This window comes from Rhamphochromis longiceps, linkage group LG12, assembly GCF_057381845.1.
Source record: "Rhamphochromis longiceps isolate RC_006_pf linkage group LG12, R_longiceps_female_GT1.1, whole genome shotgun sequence".
In the NCBI taxonomy this organism is placed as follows: domain Eukaryota; kingdom Metazoa; phylum Chordata; class Actinopteri; order Cichliformes; family Cichlidae; genus Rhamphochromis; species Rhamphochromis longiceps.
Genome location: NC_140568.1, coordinates 11,648,372 through 11,666,674, shown reverse-complemented (window position 1 = coordinate 11,666,674; position 18,303 = coordinate 11,648,372). Strand labels below are relative to the sequence as shown.

At 42.5% G+C, this 18,303-nt stretch overlaps 1 protein-coding gene across 10 annotated transcripts in view; it reads right to left on the bottom strand.

Moving 5' to 3' along the window:
* arvcfb (ARVCF delta catenin family member b) overlaps positions 1-18,303 on the bottom strand; it is a 261,056-nt gene that overhangs the window by 119,869 nt on the left and 122,884 nt on the right. For 4 of the 10 annotated variants that reach the window (XM_085424752.1, XM_085424760.1, XM_085424756.1 and 1 more), the window contains exon 1: positions 9,052-9,334. The exons of 2 other annotated variants lie outside the window; for them this stretch is intronic. In XM_085424752.1, the coding sequence (XP_085280878.1) occupies positions 9,052-9,072 (21 nt within the window). In that variant the 5' untranslated portion in view covers positions 9,073-9,334. Of the gene's footprint in view, positions 1-3,838; positions 3,922-9,051; positions 9,335-18,303 lie in introns of those variants that run through there. 4 more of the 10 variants (XM_085424762.1, XM_085424754.1, XM_085424755.1 and 1 more) reach the window with 2 other exon arrangements.

The following is an 18,303-nucleotide window of genomic DNA, read 5'->3' as shown; positions in this document are numbered from 1 at the left end:
GTTCACGTTGAAATTCCCTGGGTGTGCAGAAAGAAAGTCAATGCACTTTATTTCATGTCTACTGTGGCTCTACCAGCCTGCAGCTGACAACCCTTTCTCTGCAACTTTCAGCTGCCCCCTCTTCAAAAAAGAACATGCAGACATGATGTCCTATTACTAAACTAAAAGCTTGCTTGGCTGGAGCAACAGGATACTGGCAACTCTAAAAGCCCGCTCCACAGGGCCAGGATTGTACTCTCTCCAACCCAGTGCAGAGTGTTAAGTACGGCACCTTGCGTGGATGGCTGGCACCTGTCCCTCTGTATCTGCAGACCCGGTTGGCACAGATCAACACTGCGCCATGCTCCACTTCACAGCCTATTACACATACCAAACAAATTAAATATGAGTGGGAGGGAGGGTGTGTGATGGGGCAAGATGGTATTTCTTTTTTTTGGTGAAGCCCCAGCAGTCAGGGGAGTCCACGCATGCAATAGAGGTTCATTAGACAGCTCAGTCGAGCCTCGTGGAATGTGCGAGGAGGCGCATCGCTCCATTGTTCAGTAGCTGCTCCTCTGGGAAAGGGGCTGAGCATATATCAAGAGTTGATGAGGAGATGTGGAACAATGCTGTGCCATCATACGACAGGCAGCTCAGCGTGTGGAGGCCTCTTACTGTCGAGGGAGGTGAACTCTGTACAAGCCACTGTCTGCACACAGAATCCGCAACTCTCAAAAAGCCCAGAACTAGTTTATCTTTCCCATTTTAGGAGGTTCCTGGTTTGGCTGAACTTTTGCCACTGGTTAGCATAACGTTTCTCTGCGGCAGTGCTGAGGCAGCGCTGAGGCCCGGTGCAGCCCCCAAGGCCGGTCAGCTTACAGTGGTTTGGACTTTCCCTCTCTCCTCCTCAGTTATTCTATTTTATTTTTCAACCTGGACAGAAGCCACAAGCAGTTACAACAACTATTGTGTGTTGTGGGGTTCAGAGCAGCATTCTAATGAAGTGGCGGACCTCATCAGCGCACTTCAACTGCCAGCGGGTCAGCAACGGCTAGCTCGCACTTCAAATACCCAACAGGCTTTGTGACTGAGCTCTCAGTAAGACATGGATCTACTACTGTTAAATAAGAACTGTTTTTTGTTGGATTTTTTTCTTTTTCCGATTGAATCCCCCACAGCTAAAATAATCACATATTAACAGAGTCACGACTTTAAATGCTGGGATTATCCACAAAGGTTTAGTATCAGTTTGCATTTCTTTTCTACAGTTATGAGTCCAGAAACAGCCCGTGCTCTTGACACAAACAAAAACTTTGAGTAAGGTGGATGTACACAGACTTCAAATATGACAATAATGTTTTTCAGTCTGAGACACTGTTAAATAAATCAGTATATCAGTGTTTACAACACTGAGCACGCTCTGGAGCCCATGTAGCAGAGTATGCATCGCTGCTGACCTGACGTTAACAGTAGACGGCTCACCGGTTTGCAGACTACACAGAACACCAACTCCCTTATTTCCCTTACACATTACACTAACACTATGCAAAGTTTATATCACAACACCTCCAGTCCCCAAAGTCCAATATCAGTCGAGCTCAAATCCATATATACTAGGGATGCACCAATAGATAGCAAAAAAATGATTATGGCTAATATTCTCTTTGAAAACTGATACTTGCAAACAGGATGACATTAGCCAGTTACTGATATCAGACACTGTTTAAACTGGTAAGTGTTAGTGGTCATTATTTTAATGTTGTGTGAAATTAATTTTGTGCAGGGAAACTGTTCAAAGTGATGAATAGTTAAATGACTGACTTGTTCTAAAGCTGAAAATTATTTTAACCTTTTGTATCGGCTCAGAATTTAACAGTTGGTGTAAATATATACTCCACATATGCCACATACTATACGAACAAGCATATTACTGACTGCAGCTGTTTGCCTCACTAAGCTAGTCAGTCTGCTTCAGCAAATCTGGCAACAATCATTCAGGTATGCTATGCGTGTCTTTGTTATTGTACATTTATGTTGCTGTAGCTTCACTGAAAGAATCAGCTGCCTTGAAACCCCCCCCCCACAGAGTCTAATGTTTCACCATAAACCAAAAGACGCAGCGTGCACGTTCCTCACACTACCACATGACAGTGCAATCTGAATGGTCAGACAGCAGTGATGGAGCTCTACTAAAGGGCTGTCAGAGGGAATCATTAATCCCAGAAGGCAGCATGAGACAGATGGTACGATGATGGCGGATCAATGCTTTCCCCACCATCCTGACTGCTTCCAGTGGCCTGCCCAGAGGGAGGAAATGGGCTAATCCCTCAAAAGAAAGTCCAGACAAAACATGCAAGATGAGCGTGAGCCGCCCTCCTGCTCCTTCAGACCCTGTGGCTGTGCTGCATGTACTGCCCATTCCACGTGAATAGTACTGGAGGGAGTTAAAGAGGAGCGATGCAGAAGTAGGCAGACATTTGTTCCTGTGTTTCTAGTTGAGAGAAGCTTTATGAAGAATTGACCCCCCTCTTTAGGGCCTCTCTAAGAGGTCCCCAGCTGCAGGATGAAGGAGGGGAACCATATATGAACTATAGATAACTGTCAAAGAAGCCGTAGCCACAGAACCAGACCCTTCTCCGATTAAAGGTTCAGACAGCAGTGTTCCCAGCATGGAGTAACGGAAGAGTGGGAAAAGGGAACGAGGAAGCCCCACTGAGCTCTTTGTGTACTCTTCTTCTATTCTGACAAATAGAACACACAATACCAGTAAAACCACTTATGGTGAGTCTTAAAACTAGACTGAAATATAGCTTTCATTGCCTAGCAGGAAATCAGTCATTGTTATAGTGAAAGAGTTACGGTACACTCTTTTTGTCAGTTAGGGCCAAAATCTGCCAGTTTTCTTTTCTACAGTACGGAGGTGCTGAGAAACGGGTGTTTGCAGCTATGGTGCCATCAATCAACGGGCTCTTTAGTTGCCCGTGCTGCCGCCCAAAGACCTGTCACATCTGCAACTTAAACCACAGTCCCTACTGGAAAGCCAATTACAGTGGCGACACAACACACATACACACACCAGATAATTTCCACAGATCGCCTCATTAAGGAGAAGAGTCCCTTTTTCGTTTTTTTCTTAAATGACTATCAGTCTGTTACTGTAAAAACTCAAACAGGAAAGTGCCGCTCAAATGTTTTACAACGGGCCATCAGGTTGTGTAACGAGCACACTGTTAGTATCATATAATCGCACCAGCTCAAGGACATGAAACGATCATGTAAATATTGTCACAACAGCAACTGCAGCCTCGACGTAGATTCCAGGACAACTTTTATTTAAGTTCCACGAGTTCTTTTTCTCAGGCTTTCTGGTCAGCCTCTATCACAATGTGACAGAGCCTCTTTTGCTCTCTCCAGGGTAAGTGGCTTTCTTATCTACCCGATCAAAAACACAGCTCGTTGCTTGTTGGCTTCCAGCGCCACAGATAGGAAGGTGTTTATTGGACTCAGTCAGGGAAGCCATGCAGCACACTTCCTTCTAAACAGACCTGCCCTGGACGTAGCCTCCAGGCAAACAGGGTAAATAAGCTGAGGATCCAATTGCTGTTCCTGTGTGTGTGTGTGTGTGTGTGTGTGTGTGTGTGTGTGTGTGTGCATATTTGTGTGTTGAAGGGAGAGTAGGCTGATAGCGTGTCTACACTTCGCCTTCAGAAGACTTACCATATTTGGAAAGGAACAAAAAAAATTCCTCTTACAAGATAATAAGCTGCCATCTAATTAATGCTTCTCCTCCCCATTGCTGTTTCCAAAGGCTGCCGTATGAAGGCATTCATCTCCAGCCTTCCAATTTACTGCCACTCACCTGTTTTTAATTCCATCAGCGTGATGATGAAAGCTGAGAGAGCATTATGGTTCTCGCCAGTGGTCAGACAGTGAGTGAGCGAGCGCAGGCTCTGCATCAGTCACACTGTCAGCCTGCCAAATCACTTACGACAGATATAGGGGGAAGCAGAGGTGAAGGGGGTGGAGGGGTCTCTGATGTGCCAAGGGTTGACCCCTAGTCCTCCACAGAACACAGCCACACAATGCAAACACCATAAACATGTCCATTTAATACAGAACAACAACTTTACAATGTATAGTGGAGTGCAACACTTGCTGGGGTCAAATAGCTTTTATAGTTTTAACACACTTGGTGGACCACATTTCTGGTAAAAGGAAACCTCAAAGAATGAGCCACAGATTTAGACTGGATGCAAATACTCAAATCTGTTGTTATCTAAGAATTAAATCAATACTTTAATACTAGCACCACCTCCTACTGCTCACCCCAAGAAACCAGAGAAAATTAAAAATTAAATACTGACTCACAAGTACATTCTTCATCTAATTTTCCAAAGTTATGTGCACTGATTTGAGCTCAGTGCTTAGCTGTTATCTACAGCAGTGCTTTTGTGCCTCCTCTGCACTATTCTGTGCTTCAGTGTATTTCATATGTGCATCTGTGTCTCAACACTGCCAGATAGGGCTGTGCGATATGTCCAAAATCTCATATCCCGATATAAGAATTCTATCGTCCCGATAACGATATAAATCACAAAAATGTAACATTTTCTGTAAATTCTGTGAATCTCGTCTTGCGTGAAGTGTTTCCGGCTGCGCGTCATGTAGCTGGAGTCGAGTGTTTTAACCGATGCATGAAACTATACATTTTTAGACATAAGTTGTAACAGCTGCCGTTTTCTTTGTGAGTATTTATTACACGGCGTGCTGCGGGGAAAAGCCTGTTCTAACGTTTGAGTCTAAGGTTTATTTTTTAGCACCTGGCGGCTCTTTTTTACTTCTCATCCGTAAATAATCTGCTGAGCAGGAAGAGTGAGCGCTTGTTTTCATGCAGATTATGTCCCGGATCAAAATGCGGTACAATCGTCATCTTTTTTTCTTTTTTTAAAAAATCGTTGTCATTTGGAAATGAGATCGCGATTTTCTAACGATTAATTGTGCAGCCCTACATTCAGTGCCACCAACTTCCCAATAAAAGCAAATCTGTCTCTTTCCTGATGCGTTCTACATTTGAGAAAGCCCAACTGCAGAAAACATCCTTAGCTGATTCTCTCAAAGTTGGCTTAAGATCATTTTCAGCAAAGGAAACAGCAAAAAGAGAAGCCACTAAGGCTTTCCTGTCATTGTGAACCCATCTGACCACAACATGTTTGCCCATAAATCACAAATTTGCGTGAGCAAACAGAACTTGTTGACAAAGAAAGCATGTAGCTCCTCTAAACGGCTTCCCCAATGATGTTTTCAAACACAGAGAAAAATGTTCCAGCAAATGGCACGGCATGTGCACACTAGTTAATGTTTATCATAGAATAACAAAGAACTGAACAGAATAGGGCTGTGCGATATGACCAAAATCTCATACCCCGATATAAGAATTCTATTGTCCCGATAACGACATAAATCACAAAAATGTAACATTTTCTGTAAATTCTGTGAATCTCGGGCAGCTCGTCTTGCGTGAAGTGTTTCCAGCTGCGCGTCATGTAGCTGGAGTGTTTTAACAGATGCATGAAACGATACATTTTTAGACATAAGTTGTAACAGCTGCTGTTTTCTTTGTGAGTATTTATTACACGGCGTGCTGCGGGGAAAAGCCTGTTCTAACGTTTGAGTCTAAGGTTTATTTTTTAGCACCTGGCGGCTCTTTTTTACTTCTCATCCGTAAATAATCTGCTCTTTCACGTGATTCAGTTTATTTTGAAAAGTCTCAACAGGATCTTGAGCTTTATTGTGAAAGGTTTATGTGGAACATAAACAAGCGGACACTTGATGGTGTCACCGTCGTTGTTGCTAACGACAACGCATAAAAACAGGCGCTTGTCCATCCATAGTGCAGTTATATAAAATATAAGAGAAAGAGAGAACTTTAAGAAATTAATATAGCCACTACAGTGACCATCAAAACAATGAAAAAATATTGCCGCAAACAGTTTATTTTGCAACACCACGAAACAAACGATAGCGTAAAGTGAAACGATAGACGTTTTTATATCGTCGTCCGACATATATATCGTTATATCGAACAGCCCTAATTATAGTTGTCACAGATCCTTGAATCAGTATTGGGCTGATGTCTGGTATCAGCGGCGTAGCATTTACACTAGGGACACTGGCATGTAGTCATGACAAAGCATCTGAGGCAGAAAAACAGTTTGTATTGAAAAAGACTGGATGAATAAAGCATTTGACCAAAACATGTCTTTTTTAATATTTAAAGCTTATAAAAAATTTTAAAAAGACAAAGTGACTGCAACCTACATTACTGAGAAGCTACATGTGCTGACGGGGGAAGCGGCACAGGTCACATGATCACAGCGGGTAGTTATCATGAAGCGGCACAGATACGGTGTCGGCTTTCCCCTTGTAAATTAAGTTCAGATTGCTTAAAACCAAAAACAGAGCCGCAGGAGGCGGTGGTGTGATTGGCGTGCGGATACTGTGACATGTCAAACCATGTTCTGTCATAGGTCATGCAATAAGAGCAGCCATGGGAACGGTATGGGAAACATACAGAGTATGGCCAGTATGGACAGGTTGTGTGATGGGAAGGCCATCTGGTATCACCAGCCGCGCAGCGCCATATGATCACACCTCCTCATCCCTCATCCTACACCCAGCCCCTTGCATTGATGGACTCGCAGCAGCTATTGAACGCTTATATGTTTCCGGTCATTGGCATTATTTTTTTATTTGTATGACATCCTCTTGCCGAAACAATGGCATTTTGCATGCTCTACATGTCTTCAAATATTGATCTTCCCAACCCCTTCGGCAGGAGTAAAGGGAGAGCCTGAAGAAAGGAATGAAAAAATACACATAAGGACTGAGCTGCCATTAAAAAAAAAAAAAAAAAAAAAAAAAAGCCCACAAGAAAGAAATTTGACAGCTTTTTAATTTCTGTAAGAAATAAAAGAGCATCAAATAAGGGAGAGAAGTCTCAGCTGCTGAAAACCCCACTGTCAGGAATCTGGCAGTAACTCACAGCCTGAAGATGAGACCTCTTTTAGTCTTTGGCTGCATAACTGATTAATTACTTTCTTACTCAGACAGGTCTTTCTAGTTTGCCGAGAAAAAGCAAAGCTGGGTTTCATAGACCTTGGCAAGTTGATGACTCCTGGGTTGCTTTCCTTTTCTCCAGATCTACTCTATTTTTCACGAGCAGACGATGCTATGGCCTCTGTGAATAAATTCGGAGGATTTGAGCACTACCCAGCTGGTGTAGTTCTAAAATAAGGGTCAGGTTATATTTAACTCAGATGTGGTCTGGTGCAGGCCCCACCACCACCACCACCACCAATTGTGGATTGTGCAGTAATCTTGAGTGGGCAAAAACTCATTTGCCATAAGCCCTGCAGCAGTATTAAGATGAGGTTAAGACATCATCATTTCCCCGAGTATATTGTCCGAGCATAACAAGAGATTTAAAGCCACTAGACGTCTTGAGGGACACACAGAGTTCAGTAAAATCCCATCTAAGCTGACTGCACTGAACTCACCTCCTGTTCCATACTGTCCTTAAAAACCCAATAAAAAGACCAGTAAAAAAACCCAACACTGTCCGTGATATGAATCCATTTATGGCACAGGGGTGACTTGAACACACCTCAACTACTGCGTTGTCAAAAGCAGGTGCTCCCCCATCTGAGGAATGTCCATCTGAGTTTAAAAGGTCACACCACGATGCCGGCAGAGCATAAAGTATGTGAAACATCTTGACCTTACGAGGGTCATGGACTCTAAGGGGCACCTCTCTGACCCATTTCAAGATGTTTTTGGAGAGGAAATGCTCTCAAGTTGTTAGCATGCATTTCATCTTAATCATATAATCGAAGTCAAAGGCAACATTTTGCCCAGATGCCCAAAAATCTGATCCTATTTTTGGCAAAAGCTCCTCCGGTTATTAGGTGGCACTCATCCACAGGGCAACTGTTAGCATATTATCATCAGAGCCGTATGGAAAGCTGACAGAATATTTCTAAGTCTGCCAGACAGAGGTTCAGTAACTCCACCCTTCTTGAGGAAACAAGTGCGGATGATAGACTGTCCTCCTTCAGTCATTTTTTTTTCGTCCACTATCTCTGTTTTTGGATGTCGTCTTCCTTTTTTTTTCTGAGCATCTCAGCGCTGCCAAGCTTGGCTGGGGAAGGAGTGTTGTGATGGTGTAGGCTGCCTGTGTGGATGCGCTTCAAACACAGGGAACACTTCCAATAATGTATGCACATCATGCCCTGGTACGCACACACCCACACAGACACAGTAACACACTGGCAAGACCTAAAAAAAGCACATTCCTGCGGTATCTGTGCAAGTGAAAGACAAAAGGGTTTTAATGCCATGTCTCTCACACTCCTGGTAATACAGCCCTGTGAGCTATAAATCTTGGCCTGGGCGCTTTCAGAGCCTTGCAGGCGATGATCAGGGACAAACTTTCAATACTTCACTGCTCGTCTCTGGGTAAGCAGTCATTCTATAGGTGGTACTGACACATCAGAGCCCATGAATGTGTCAGAGAAGTCGTAAGTCACTTTGCTGCTTTGATGCAAGCCAATCACACCAGCACACGCATATGTGCGCGCACAGAGACACCACTAAACATATCTCATGGCCGTGTTTTCAGAGTCAAATGGTCACTAAGTGGTCTAAGTAAATACTCTTATATCTGATGTCCTGCAGCAGTCTGCACACATGCATGTAAATATCACACAGACACATCACATGCACACGGACTGCACATGTGTCCATGTAGTGTATGTGCTAACCAGTCGCACGCACGCGTTTTCCTCCTGAAGGACATCGATAAATCTGACAATCACTGCTCTTATATATACAAGTGAGCGAAAGAAAAAAAAACACATGAAAGCCATAAAGAGTGACGCTACCAGATGAAAATGAGCGCTAACGCAACAGAAGCCAAACAATTAACTGGGAGCACGGGAGACAGCAGAAGAGTGCGAGAGGCTGGAGATACGGTAAGAGGGGCAGAAAACAGACCGGCGGGCACGGCAGCACTACCTGTTTCACTTCAGCAGGCATGGTCCAAAATCCCGTTTGGTTCCAGCAAAATTTAAAAAAAGAAAAAAAGAAAGAAAGAAGGAAAAAAGAAAAAGCTCCCGGGGAAACGTGTGATAGATACTTCCTCCTGTCGGAAAAAGTTCTTCTTTCCCTCCTCTCCTCCTCTCGTCTCCTCACGCTTTCCCGGTTTATTTACGTTGGGTTTTCCCTCTGTAAGCGCAGAGGCAGCGGCTCAGATGCAGGCAGCCATCCTCTACTCGGCTACGTCCAGCCACACGGAGTTAGCGAGGGAAACACCGGAAGTGTGGCGCTGTGCCTTTCAAAATAAAATGATTACGGACGCTCATATACGATAGATAGATAGATAGATAGATAGATGATAGATAGATAGATAGATAGATAGATAGATAGATAGATAGATAGATAGATAGATAGATAGATAGATAGATAGATAGATAGATAGATAGATAGATAGATAGATAGATAGATAGATAGATACCATATATGCCCTAAAGCTGCAGAAAAGGCTAACATTGTTATCTTTTTACAAAAAAACAGCTAAACATAAGAGGTTTTTGGACAAAGTGTGTGTTCTCCATTCTTTAAGCACCGGTTCGAGCACCGTTTCAAAAGTACCGGTTTGGTACTGGTATTGGATAAAACCTAAACGATACCCATCCCTACTCATAAAGTGGAGCAAAACATCTAATGAGAAGGTTAGTTGGTGGTTCGATTCCCTGGTTGTTCCAGTCTGCATCCCAAAGTATCCTTGGGCAATCCCTGAGTTGCTCCTCTTGCATTCACTGGAGAGTGAATGTTAAGACAATATGGTAAATGGCCTGTATTTGTATAGCGCTTTTACAATAGGCACTAAGATGTATAGAAAAAGTGCTTGTGAGAATATGTTTGTGTGTGAATGGGTGAATGAGACAAAAGTGCTTTGAGTTGCTCAAGTAAAGTTTGACTTCAAAATGTCATGTATGTGGTTAATAATCACAGTAATGGTGTAAACTGTGTGGACCTTAAGAGACATGTAGGAGAGTTTACAGTGAGAATTATCAAACAAAACCAAAAGAATTAATAACTTTTTACCAATGCAATAATCCTACACCTAACTCCAGAATATCTGCATAATGCATCTTCTTTTTTTTCTAAATTTATGTCTATAATGCTGCAGTAGTGTGTAGATAGTTTTTTTCTAGTAGTTTCAATTTTTGCAATAGATATCTTTTTGCTGCCAAAAATAACACTGACACTTGCATCACTTCCATCAGAATGTCATAAGACTGTTGAATTCCATGACCTAACAGACCACATCGCTGATCTGCTCATTTATATGGCAGCAGGAAGACTGAGCAGTGCTTTGCAACAGGCATTTCTTGTGGAAAACCAAAATACTTTTACTTTGAAAGTCAAATCCTCTCACATCCACTGTAATTTTGTAAATAGGCTGGTTTCTCACAGATGAAAGAGGACCCATACTTTCTCCTTTGGAGAGATGTTGTATTTGGGCTGTTTATGGACTGGTGAGGTAGAGGACTAAGGCAGAATCTTCCCTCAGTAGCAAAAGCAGGAGCCTAAAAAAAAGGACCAGAGGCAAGCTGAACCCTATGCTCACGCACATACACACACTATACTCACTCAACAAAAAGAAAGTTAGGCAGCCAGAGAATAAAAACCTCCAGGGCTGAGAAAATTGGGTGCGTTAATAAAAAGGAGGGTTCACAGACAGGCAGCGAGAGCTGGAAATGTAGCAGCACTCTCTTTCCTCCCTCTCTTTCTCTCATTGGGTCTATCTCTGGCATCTTAGCGGGGTGGGACCAGCTCCCTCTATGCACTCCAGCTGCGTCTGTCTGTCAGCCTGTCGACCCCTCCCCCTTGTTGGCATAGACGGAGAGCGATAGAGAGGAGGGAGGTGTAGGGGGGCCAGTGGCTCACACACAAAACAAAAGTTGCCCCTATTGAAGCGGAGGCACCCCATACTCTGCAAATTTTTACACCCTGCACACATACAAGCACACACAGCTCCTTTGCTCCAGCTCTTTGTGGCGTTCCTCTCGCTGCACTTGATATAAGGGAGGGGAGGGACGTACGTGAAAGAATTCGCATTCAAATATCTGTGACTGTGACCAAGAGCGAGTAGGAATGTTAATCTAATAACCCAGATGGAAGCTTAGCTAAGGACAACTTTGAGAGAGGTCCGAAAAGACAGCAGAGAGAGAGAGAGAAAGGATGACTGCACTAAAAGACTCAAACGGAGAAAGGAGAAATCCCAAACGGAGGGGAAATGGCTGAGGTTTTGCATTCCACCAGCTTGGCAGTTCATGTCCTCGAATCTTACTGCTCCATTTGTTCTTAATGAAAGACCTGGCCCAGCATGCACCACTGCGTTTAGATCTATTTACTTTCAACAATACTATTTAGAATTCTGCCAAGCAACATTACCTTAAGAAAAAAAAAAGTTGAAGTGCATTTCTCTCTCATATGCGATATCATATTCCATTTAAGCCATTTAAACACTGAGTGAGTTTCATAACCCTTTTAAAAATCTATTAAGTGCTTTGGAATGCTCAAGGGAGCAGATGAGAAAAGAAACAATGCTCTTTACTTTAGCTATAAATCGTGCTCTGCATTTGCTCAATTTATTGTTTTTAATGCTGTGTTTATCGTTTGCCAGATTTCCATGCAGTTTAATCAAGATTATATATCTGTAACTACCCCAGTGGCTCTCTAAGAGCCTGGGCAGAGCTGTGCTAACATCAGCTTGCCATCTGTTCACCATCTTCATTTTGCGTGTTAACATTTGGTTATTGGAACTAAGCACAGTGCAGGTGAGGCTGATGGGAATGTGATTCATTAAAATGGGTTGGTTGCAAATTGAAATTTTTATTTCATAATAGCATTATAGGAAAACATAGAGGAACACCAAGGCAGTTATAATGATTCCTAAAGGGGAGCATGAATGTTTATATCAGCTTGCACTGCAGTCCATTTCAGTGACTGAGATGTTTCACAAAAATCTCCCCTGAGGGAAAAGTAAGAGTATAAGTCAGAAGGATTCCCCATCCGGAGGGGAAGCGTGTACACATCACATAGTGATAACCGTCTGGCTCTGGGTGAAACTCAAGGGATCACCACAATCGTGGAGTGAGTCATACTTTATGGGTTCATCAGCATCTCTGCAAAATCTCACAGTCACACACGGTGACTGAGGCGTGCGAGTCTTCATCATTTCATTGACAAACAGATCTTTTCATCTCTACCTCGGGCACCTATAATAAGGCATTCCCTTCCAGCAATGAGCAACAGTGGAAGAGCAGAGAAGACAGGCTTCAGCACACTAAAAACCCTGACAGTACATTACAATCAAGATTTCATATTAAAATAAGGCCTAAAATGTGTTCAGCATAGAAGACTGCTGTCAGACAAATGCTGTATCCCCTTGAGTCTAGTTAACCCCACACCTAGGCCTTGTAGAAAACATGTACAAGGTGTATGAATAATCCAGGAGTTGTAATCAAAGGTCCAGAAGTCGGCTTTAGCCTGTCAGGGTGTATGGTGTGAAACAGATGGTAGAAAGGTTAATGTTTGGCAACAATGCACGCTTTGACAGCCAGACAACTCGGATGAAGCTACATCTGTTAAAATCATGCTTTTCCACCTTTTCACGGTGGCAGGAAAATACAGAGAAGAAAAACTGAGGAGTAACAAAAGGTGGTCCAGAAGTGAGGAGCCATTACAGCAGTTTGAAAATATATGTGGCGCTTCATTACGTAAAAAAACGTTTGTAGAATATTCAATTTCAAAAGAGGGATTAATGACATTTAATTCTGAATTCCTTTCACAATGAGCCCAGAACACATTTCTCAGGAAACAGCACTTTGTCATAAAGCTTTAATAAAGGGGTGAGTAGGTTTGGCCCAACTATGCCACTATACACAAAACAGGATTTTAAAAAAATGCATAAAAAGTCATTTCAAAGATAAATCTGACTTTGCTGCCCTGCGTTGTTTTAAGACCATCACTGCACAGCGCAGGGGCCGGATGGCAAACAATATGTATGTCTGAGGGCAAGATGATGTGCTCTGCTGTAGGCTGACTGCTGTTTATCCTAACAATGGCACAGCTTGCAAAAAAGCCCTTATCTAATACTATCATGTTTTATTTTCCCCTCGAAAAATGGCTAGTCAGCGATGCAGAGGATTAGAGTCCAATCTACTGGGGGCTTTTGTTGTGCAAAAAGGCAATTTTCCCTTCATTTGGGGAAATAAAGCTCTTTTAAATGGCATCACTTCAGATCAAAAGGTTCTATTTTCTGTTTTTATGTTGCACTGCCGTAATTGCACAGCGAGATTTATAAAAACAAGTATAACCGGATTAAGCTTTTCCTTGTTTTCCATCTCGTCATGCATAATTGGGACACTGAAAGAGGTGCAAACAGCAGAATCTGAACCCGTCTGACGATGACATGCAGCAAATCATTAACTTTTACGGCCTAAAATATGCTTTCTGTCGCCTTCATTTCAGCTGAGCATGTCTTTTGCATCTGTAATGGAGTCGTCCAAAGAGGATGTCTATTGTTATATATGGTTATTATTTGAGTTCTTCAGTTGCACTAATGCCTAAGGCCTCCATCTTTTAGCCAAAAACCCTGAGAAACCTATCTTGAGACAGATGAGCAGCTTACTTTTGCAGAAAAACTTACTTTCAGCCTCTCCTTTATTTACAGGGGGCGAACACAGCAGGCAGCTCCACATGTTTGATTTTATTTCTTTTACTTCGTAACACAACTTTAAAGGGCTCTGCGTGTGATCCTGGAGTTGAACTGGAGACCTTCTGCTTGTTAGGCAAATTTGTAAAGCGCTACACTTTGGAGGCCCTGTTGAGCAGCTTACTTTCTGGAGTTAAAATCAAACAATTAATTAACATCAGAATTTATTTTTTTTTTACACGTCAGCTTAAATTCCACAATTGTTGGAGAGAATTGGCTGCCGCTGTTTACAACAGTGAGCTTCTTGGGAATTCTGTTGGAAATGAATAGATAAAAGTAATGAAAGTAAATGGATGACTGTGTTTATCTCGGCCTGGAATGATCAGTAAAGTCCCTGGAGAAGGAGGAGTGTAAAGAGCGCTGATATTTTTACACATTCCTGTGCCATTGTCATCACTCTCTACATTCAACAATCACTGTTAGACACTGTGAAGCAATTCAGAGACTAGTGCCCCTTTCCTTTCAAATATCCCAGCAATTACAAGGACTCTACATCCCTGCTCCAGTTTAAGACAAACTGTGCCATCTTTTCAAGTGTGTGCGTGTGCAACCCAGTGGGAAAAAACAAAAAAAAACCAAACAAAAAACAATGGCAAAGCATCGCAAATTTCAGACTAAATAATGTCAAGTCTTTTCCCAGTCTGTTCAGATGTGTAGGGTGCCTCAGCCCGAGGCGATGCCAGGTTGCATTAAAAATCCGTCGGGCACATTGAAGAGTCAACAAGTATTAGTGAATCTGTGGTGCTATACGATGGGACAGGCACAAAGAGTCTGAATGCTCACAATGGCTGCATTGCACACAGGTGCAAAAGTGGTGCTCTGCAGGAAGCAGCAAACACCAAGAGGTTTGATTCTGTTCCCATCAAAAGAGCTGAGAATTTACACTAATTCCAGGTAAAGTAACCTGCTGAGATTCAAGGCTTCCCCTACTGAGTAGATTCTACTGAGTTTTTTTTTTTCATTAGTGGATTTGTCCGCCTTTAATGTGTTCCTAAATGCAGGCTTGCAGATATTTCCTAAGAACTTGGAAAACAACTCTGCCAATCAAACATTTTTTTAAATTATTGGCCTGGATGAAACTCGCTCCCTAATCTGGCAATGTACCTAAATATTCACACTGCATCAGCGTTTATTAAAGAACACTCAAGTAAAACAGAAAAGAAAGGTTTAATTCCAAATCTTATCTATTAAAAAAAACAGTTATCTTTGTTCTGGCAAATCCTCCCAAAAAAATAAGGCTCTGTGCTGCTTCTGTTTCTCATTCGATCACCGTTTACATGCTTGTAAGTCACATAGTAAAAATGTCACAGCGGTATGTTAAACTCATGGGGATAATTAAATCAAGACTTTGAACACCTCCAGCTATACTATAAAGTTCGAAGACTGTTTTCCATTTAGCCTTGTTTAGTTATCTTGCTGGACGCTTGTAAAGGTTAGGTCACATTCCTCAGGTGGCGCTGGGGGTCTCGTGCAAAAGAAGAGCTCTATTTTAAACACACGGTTCAGTCTTTGGATTTAACAACCAAGCCGAACAGTCAGTTAGATGGGAGAGTATCGTGCCCGTCTTCAAGAGTATAAGTAGACTTTCATGTTACGCAGAATGTTCCCACCGAGGCGAGGTAGTGCCCTTCAGAGATATTTAGCCTGTCTGTTCACCTATGTCATGCATGGTAAAGGAAATGGAAGCAGATTTCAGATGCACCTCTTAGTGCTTTTAGTGAGGGTAATGGTTTAATGGATTGTGATCAAATGGGAGGGAGGTGCAGCAGGACAGGCATTAAGTCCACCAACATTGGAGCTGATCTGAAGGATGAAGATTTGAGCTGGCCCAGAGGAATATAAATAGCCCACAGCCCATCCCTTCAAACCTCTCTCTCTTCCTGTTCACCTGAACAAGAAGAATCTGCATAATCCTTGAATTAAAAATTTCTGTCCTTCCACGTTAGCTCCGGACCAAGATGAGACACAAAAACGACTTACCCTTCCCTTCCGAGCAGTTCCCACTTTGATTCATGGGCCACTGCCACGAACTTGACTCTTAATGTTGAAGCAAGTTGAATAAAACATATAATAATGGCACATGCCTTCTGCATTTTACTTTTAGGTTGAGCAGTGTAGTAGGTAGAAGTCTCTCCTACCTAAGTGTATAATACATTCATTAGATTTGTAACCTGACTAGTGCAGTGTATGATCAGAGTGAGATGTGCAGAATGAGCTGATTGAGGCTCTCAGTGGGAGTGACTGATTGCAGCTATTTGTTTGAGAAGGAATGGGGCGTGCCTGCAAACAACACAGCTGATTCAGGTTGCCAGCATTTAGCTGCAATGATTCAACAGTATTGCTCTCAAACTGCAGTCCAGACATTATCCAGTTTTACATGATACAGTGGGGGAAAATAATTCTTTGATCTCCTGCTGATTTTCCAAGTTTGCAAATCCGCCAACTCAAGAAAGCACATGTCCAGGCCCCTCTTAAGTTTGCCGGTGAACGTCTAAATGACTCAGAGAAGGCTTGGGAGAAAGTGTTGTGGTCAGATGAAATCAAAATCAAGCTTTGGCATCAACTCGACTTGCCGTGGTTGGAAGAATAGAAAGGCTGAGTATGACTCAAAGAACACCATCCCCACAGTTAAACACGGAGGTGGAAACATTATGCTTTGAGGATGTTTGCCCAAAAGGTCTTTGCAAATCATGCCATGTACTATAAAATCTTGGATGCGAACCTCCTTCCCTCAGCCAGAACACTAAAAGTGTGTCGTGGATCAGTCTTTCAGTATGACAATGACACAAAACATACCGCCAACGCAACAAAGAAGTGGCTAAAGAAGAAGCACAGGAAGCAGAATAATTACATGGACCTTAAAGATCCAACATGAGACTAAATGAGCTAGTCATGACCAAAAAAATGACAATCACTCGTCAGTTGTTTCAGTAACTATGAGCTGCGAGTGGTAACCATTTGAGTTTACAAAACGCTGCAGTCATCAACAAGCTGTGAACACACACACACACATAAAAGACAGGCTAAGCCTGCAGCCCACTGAACATACTTGTCTTCATAACTTAACTTCTAATTTATTTCGTTGACGTCCTCTTTGGTAAGAGGACATGAATGTGGGGTGGTGGTTAGCACCGTTGCCCCCTGGATATGAATCCATCGGGTGTCTGGGGCCCTTCTGTGTGGAGCTCGAATAATCTGCCTGTATGAGTTCTCTAAAGGTACTCCGGCTGCCTCCCCGCAGTCCAAAGACATACATGTTAGGTTAATTGGTGATTCTAAATTACCCATATTTTTAGAGTGAGTTGTTTGACCTGTTCAAGACGTACCCAACCGTTTGACCTATGACAGCTGAGAGAGGCTCAAGTCTCAATGAAACCCTGAACTGGATAAACAGAAGATGGACTTTTGTTAAGATGTAGGAACCAAATGTGCTTAGGGTTAGGGAAAGATCACGGTTAAAATGTAGACTCTGAAAGCAATAAAGCCTGTTACCAAGCTACATTTGCTATTTTATAAAAACACAGAAGAGTTGATATATGTTTCTTAACATTGCTTCTAGATATCTACATAACATATGCAGACAGCAGCCTACTCAGTCTTCTCCTACTAAGGTAGAAAAGGGTATCAATGACAACAGCTATTGGGTCTTTAGGTGCTCAGCAATACACCTCACAAAAGTGAAGTTGAGTGGATAAGCAGTTGTCAAGAAAATAAAACAACACACACACATTCTCTGCAGATAGTAGTTCATAGAAAGAATGCACTGCCTATATAGTCAACAGTAGTGTGCAAACTTTAAGTGACACCAGTTGCAGTGACTAAACTTTCATGGCAATCCATCTAACAGATGTCATTTCAGTACCAAAGCCCCTCTGCAACTAACAGAAGAGCTTACACTGTCATCCCCAGAGCCATGCTGCTATTATGGATAAGACCTATGGAAATGAACAAATCTTGAAACAAGAACCTTTGAGAAACACTGCTTTAGATGTTAACAAGCTGTAAAGAAAAACTGTACCATCAACACTAAGATTACTGACAATCCAGCCTTCCACCTGAACAACAGTAGTGCCTTTCAATTTGCCTCATGTGCGCCTCTTTCCAAAGATTGTTTGAAAATATGAACAGAAACTTTTGTGACTGTCACATCCAGCAGACAAAGGACCCTTTAAACTGAGGTTGAGGCATAATTAGGTGTTCCATATAGAGCCATGGAAAACAAGCAGCAACATTATTAAAATTTTAATGTGACTTTTCTGCAGGCTGCTCTGTAATGAGACAAAAGTGTTGTAGGAGGGTTACAGGAACAGTGTGGCACACACAAAAATAAACCAAGGAGGTACTTTCACACCAAGGTAATTAGGGTGTTTATAGGAGGCAAGAAGGTTCTTGATGCCACAGCAAGGGAAGAAGACAGAGGAAGACAGAGGAGGGGAGGGGGGTAAACTAAGGCTCATTGTTAGGCAGGTGATTTACGAGGG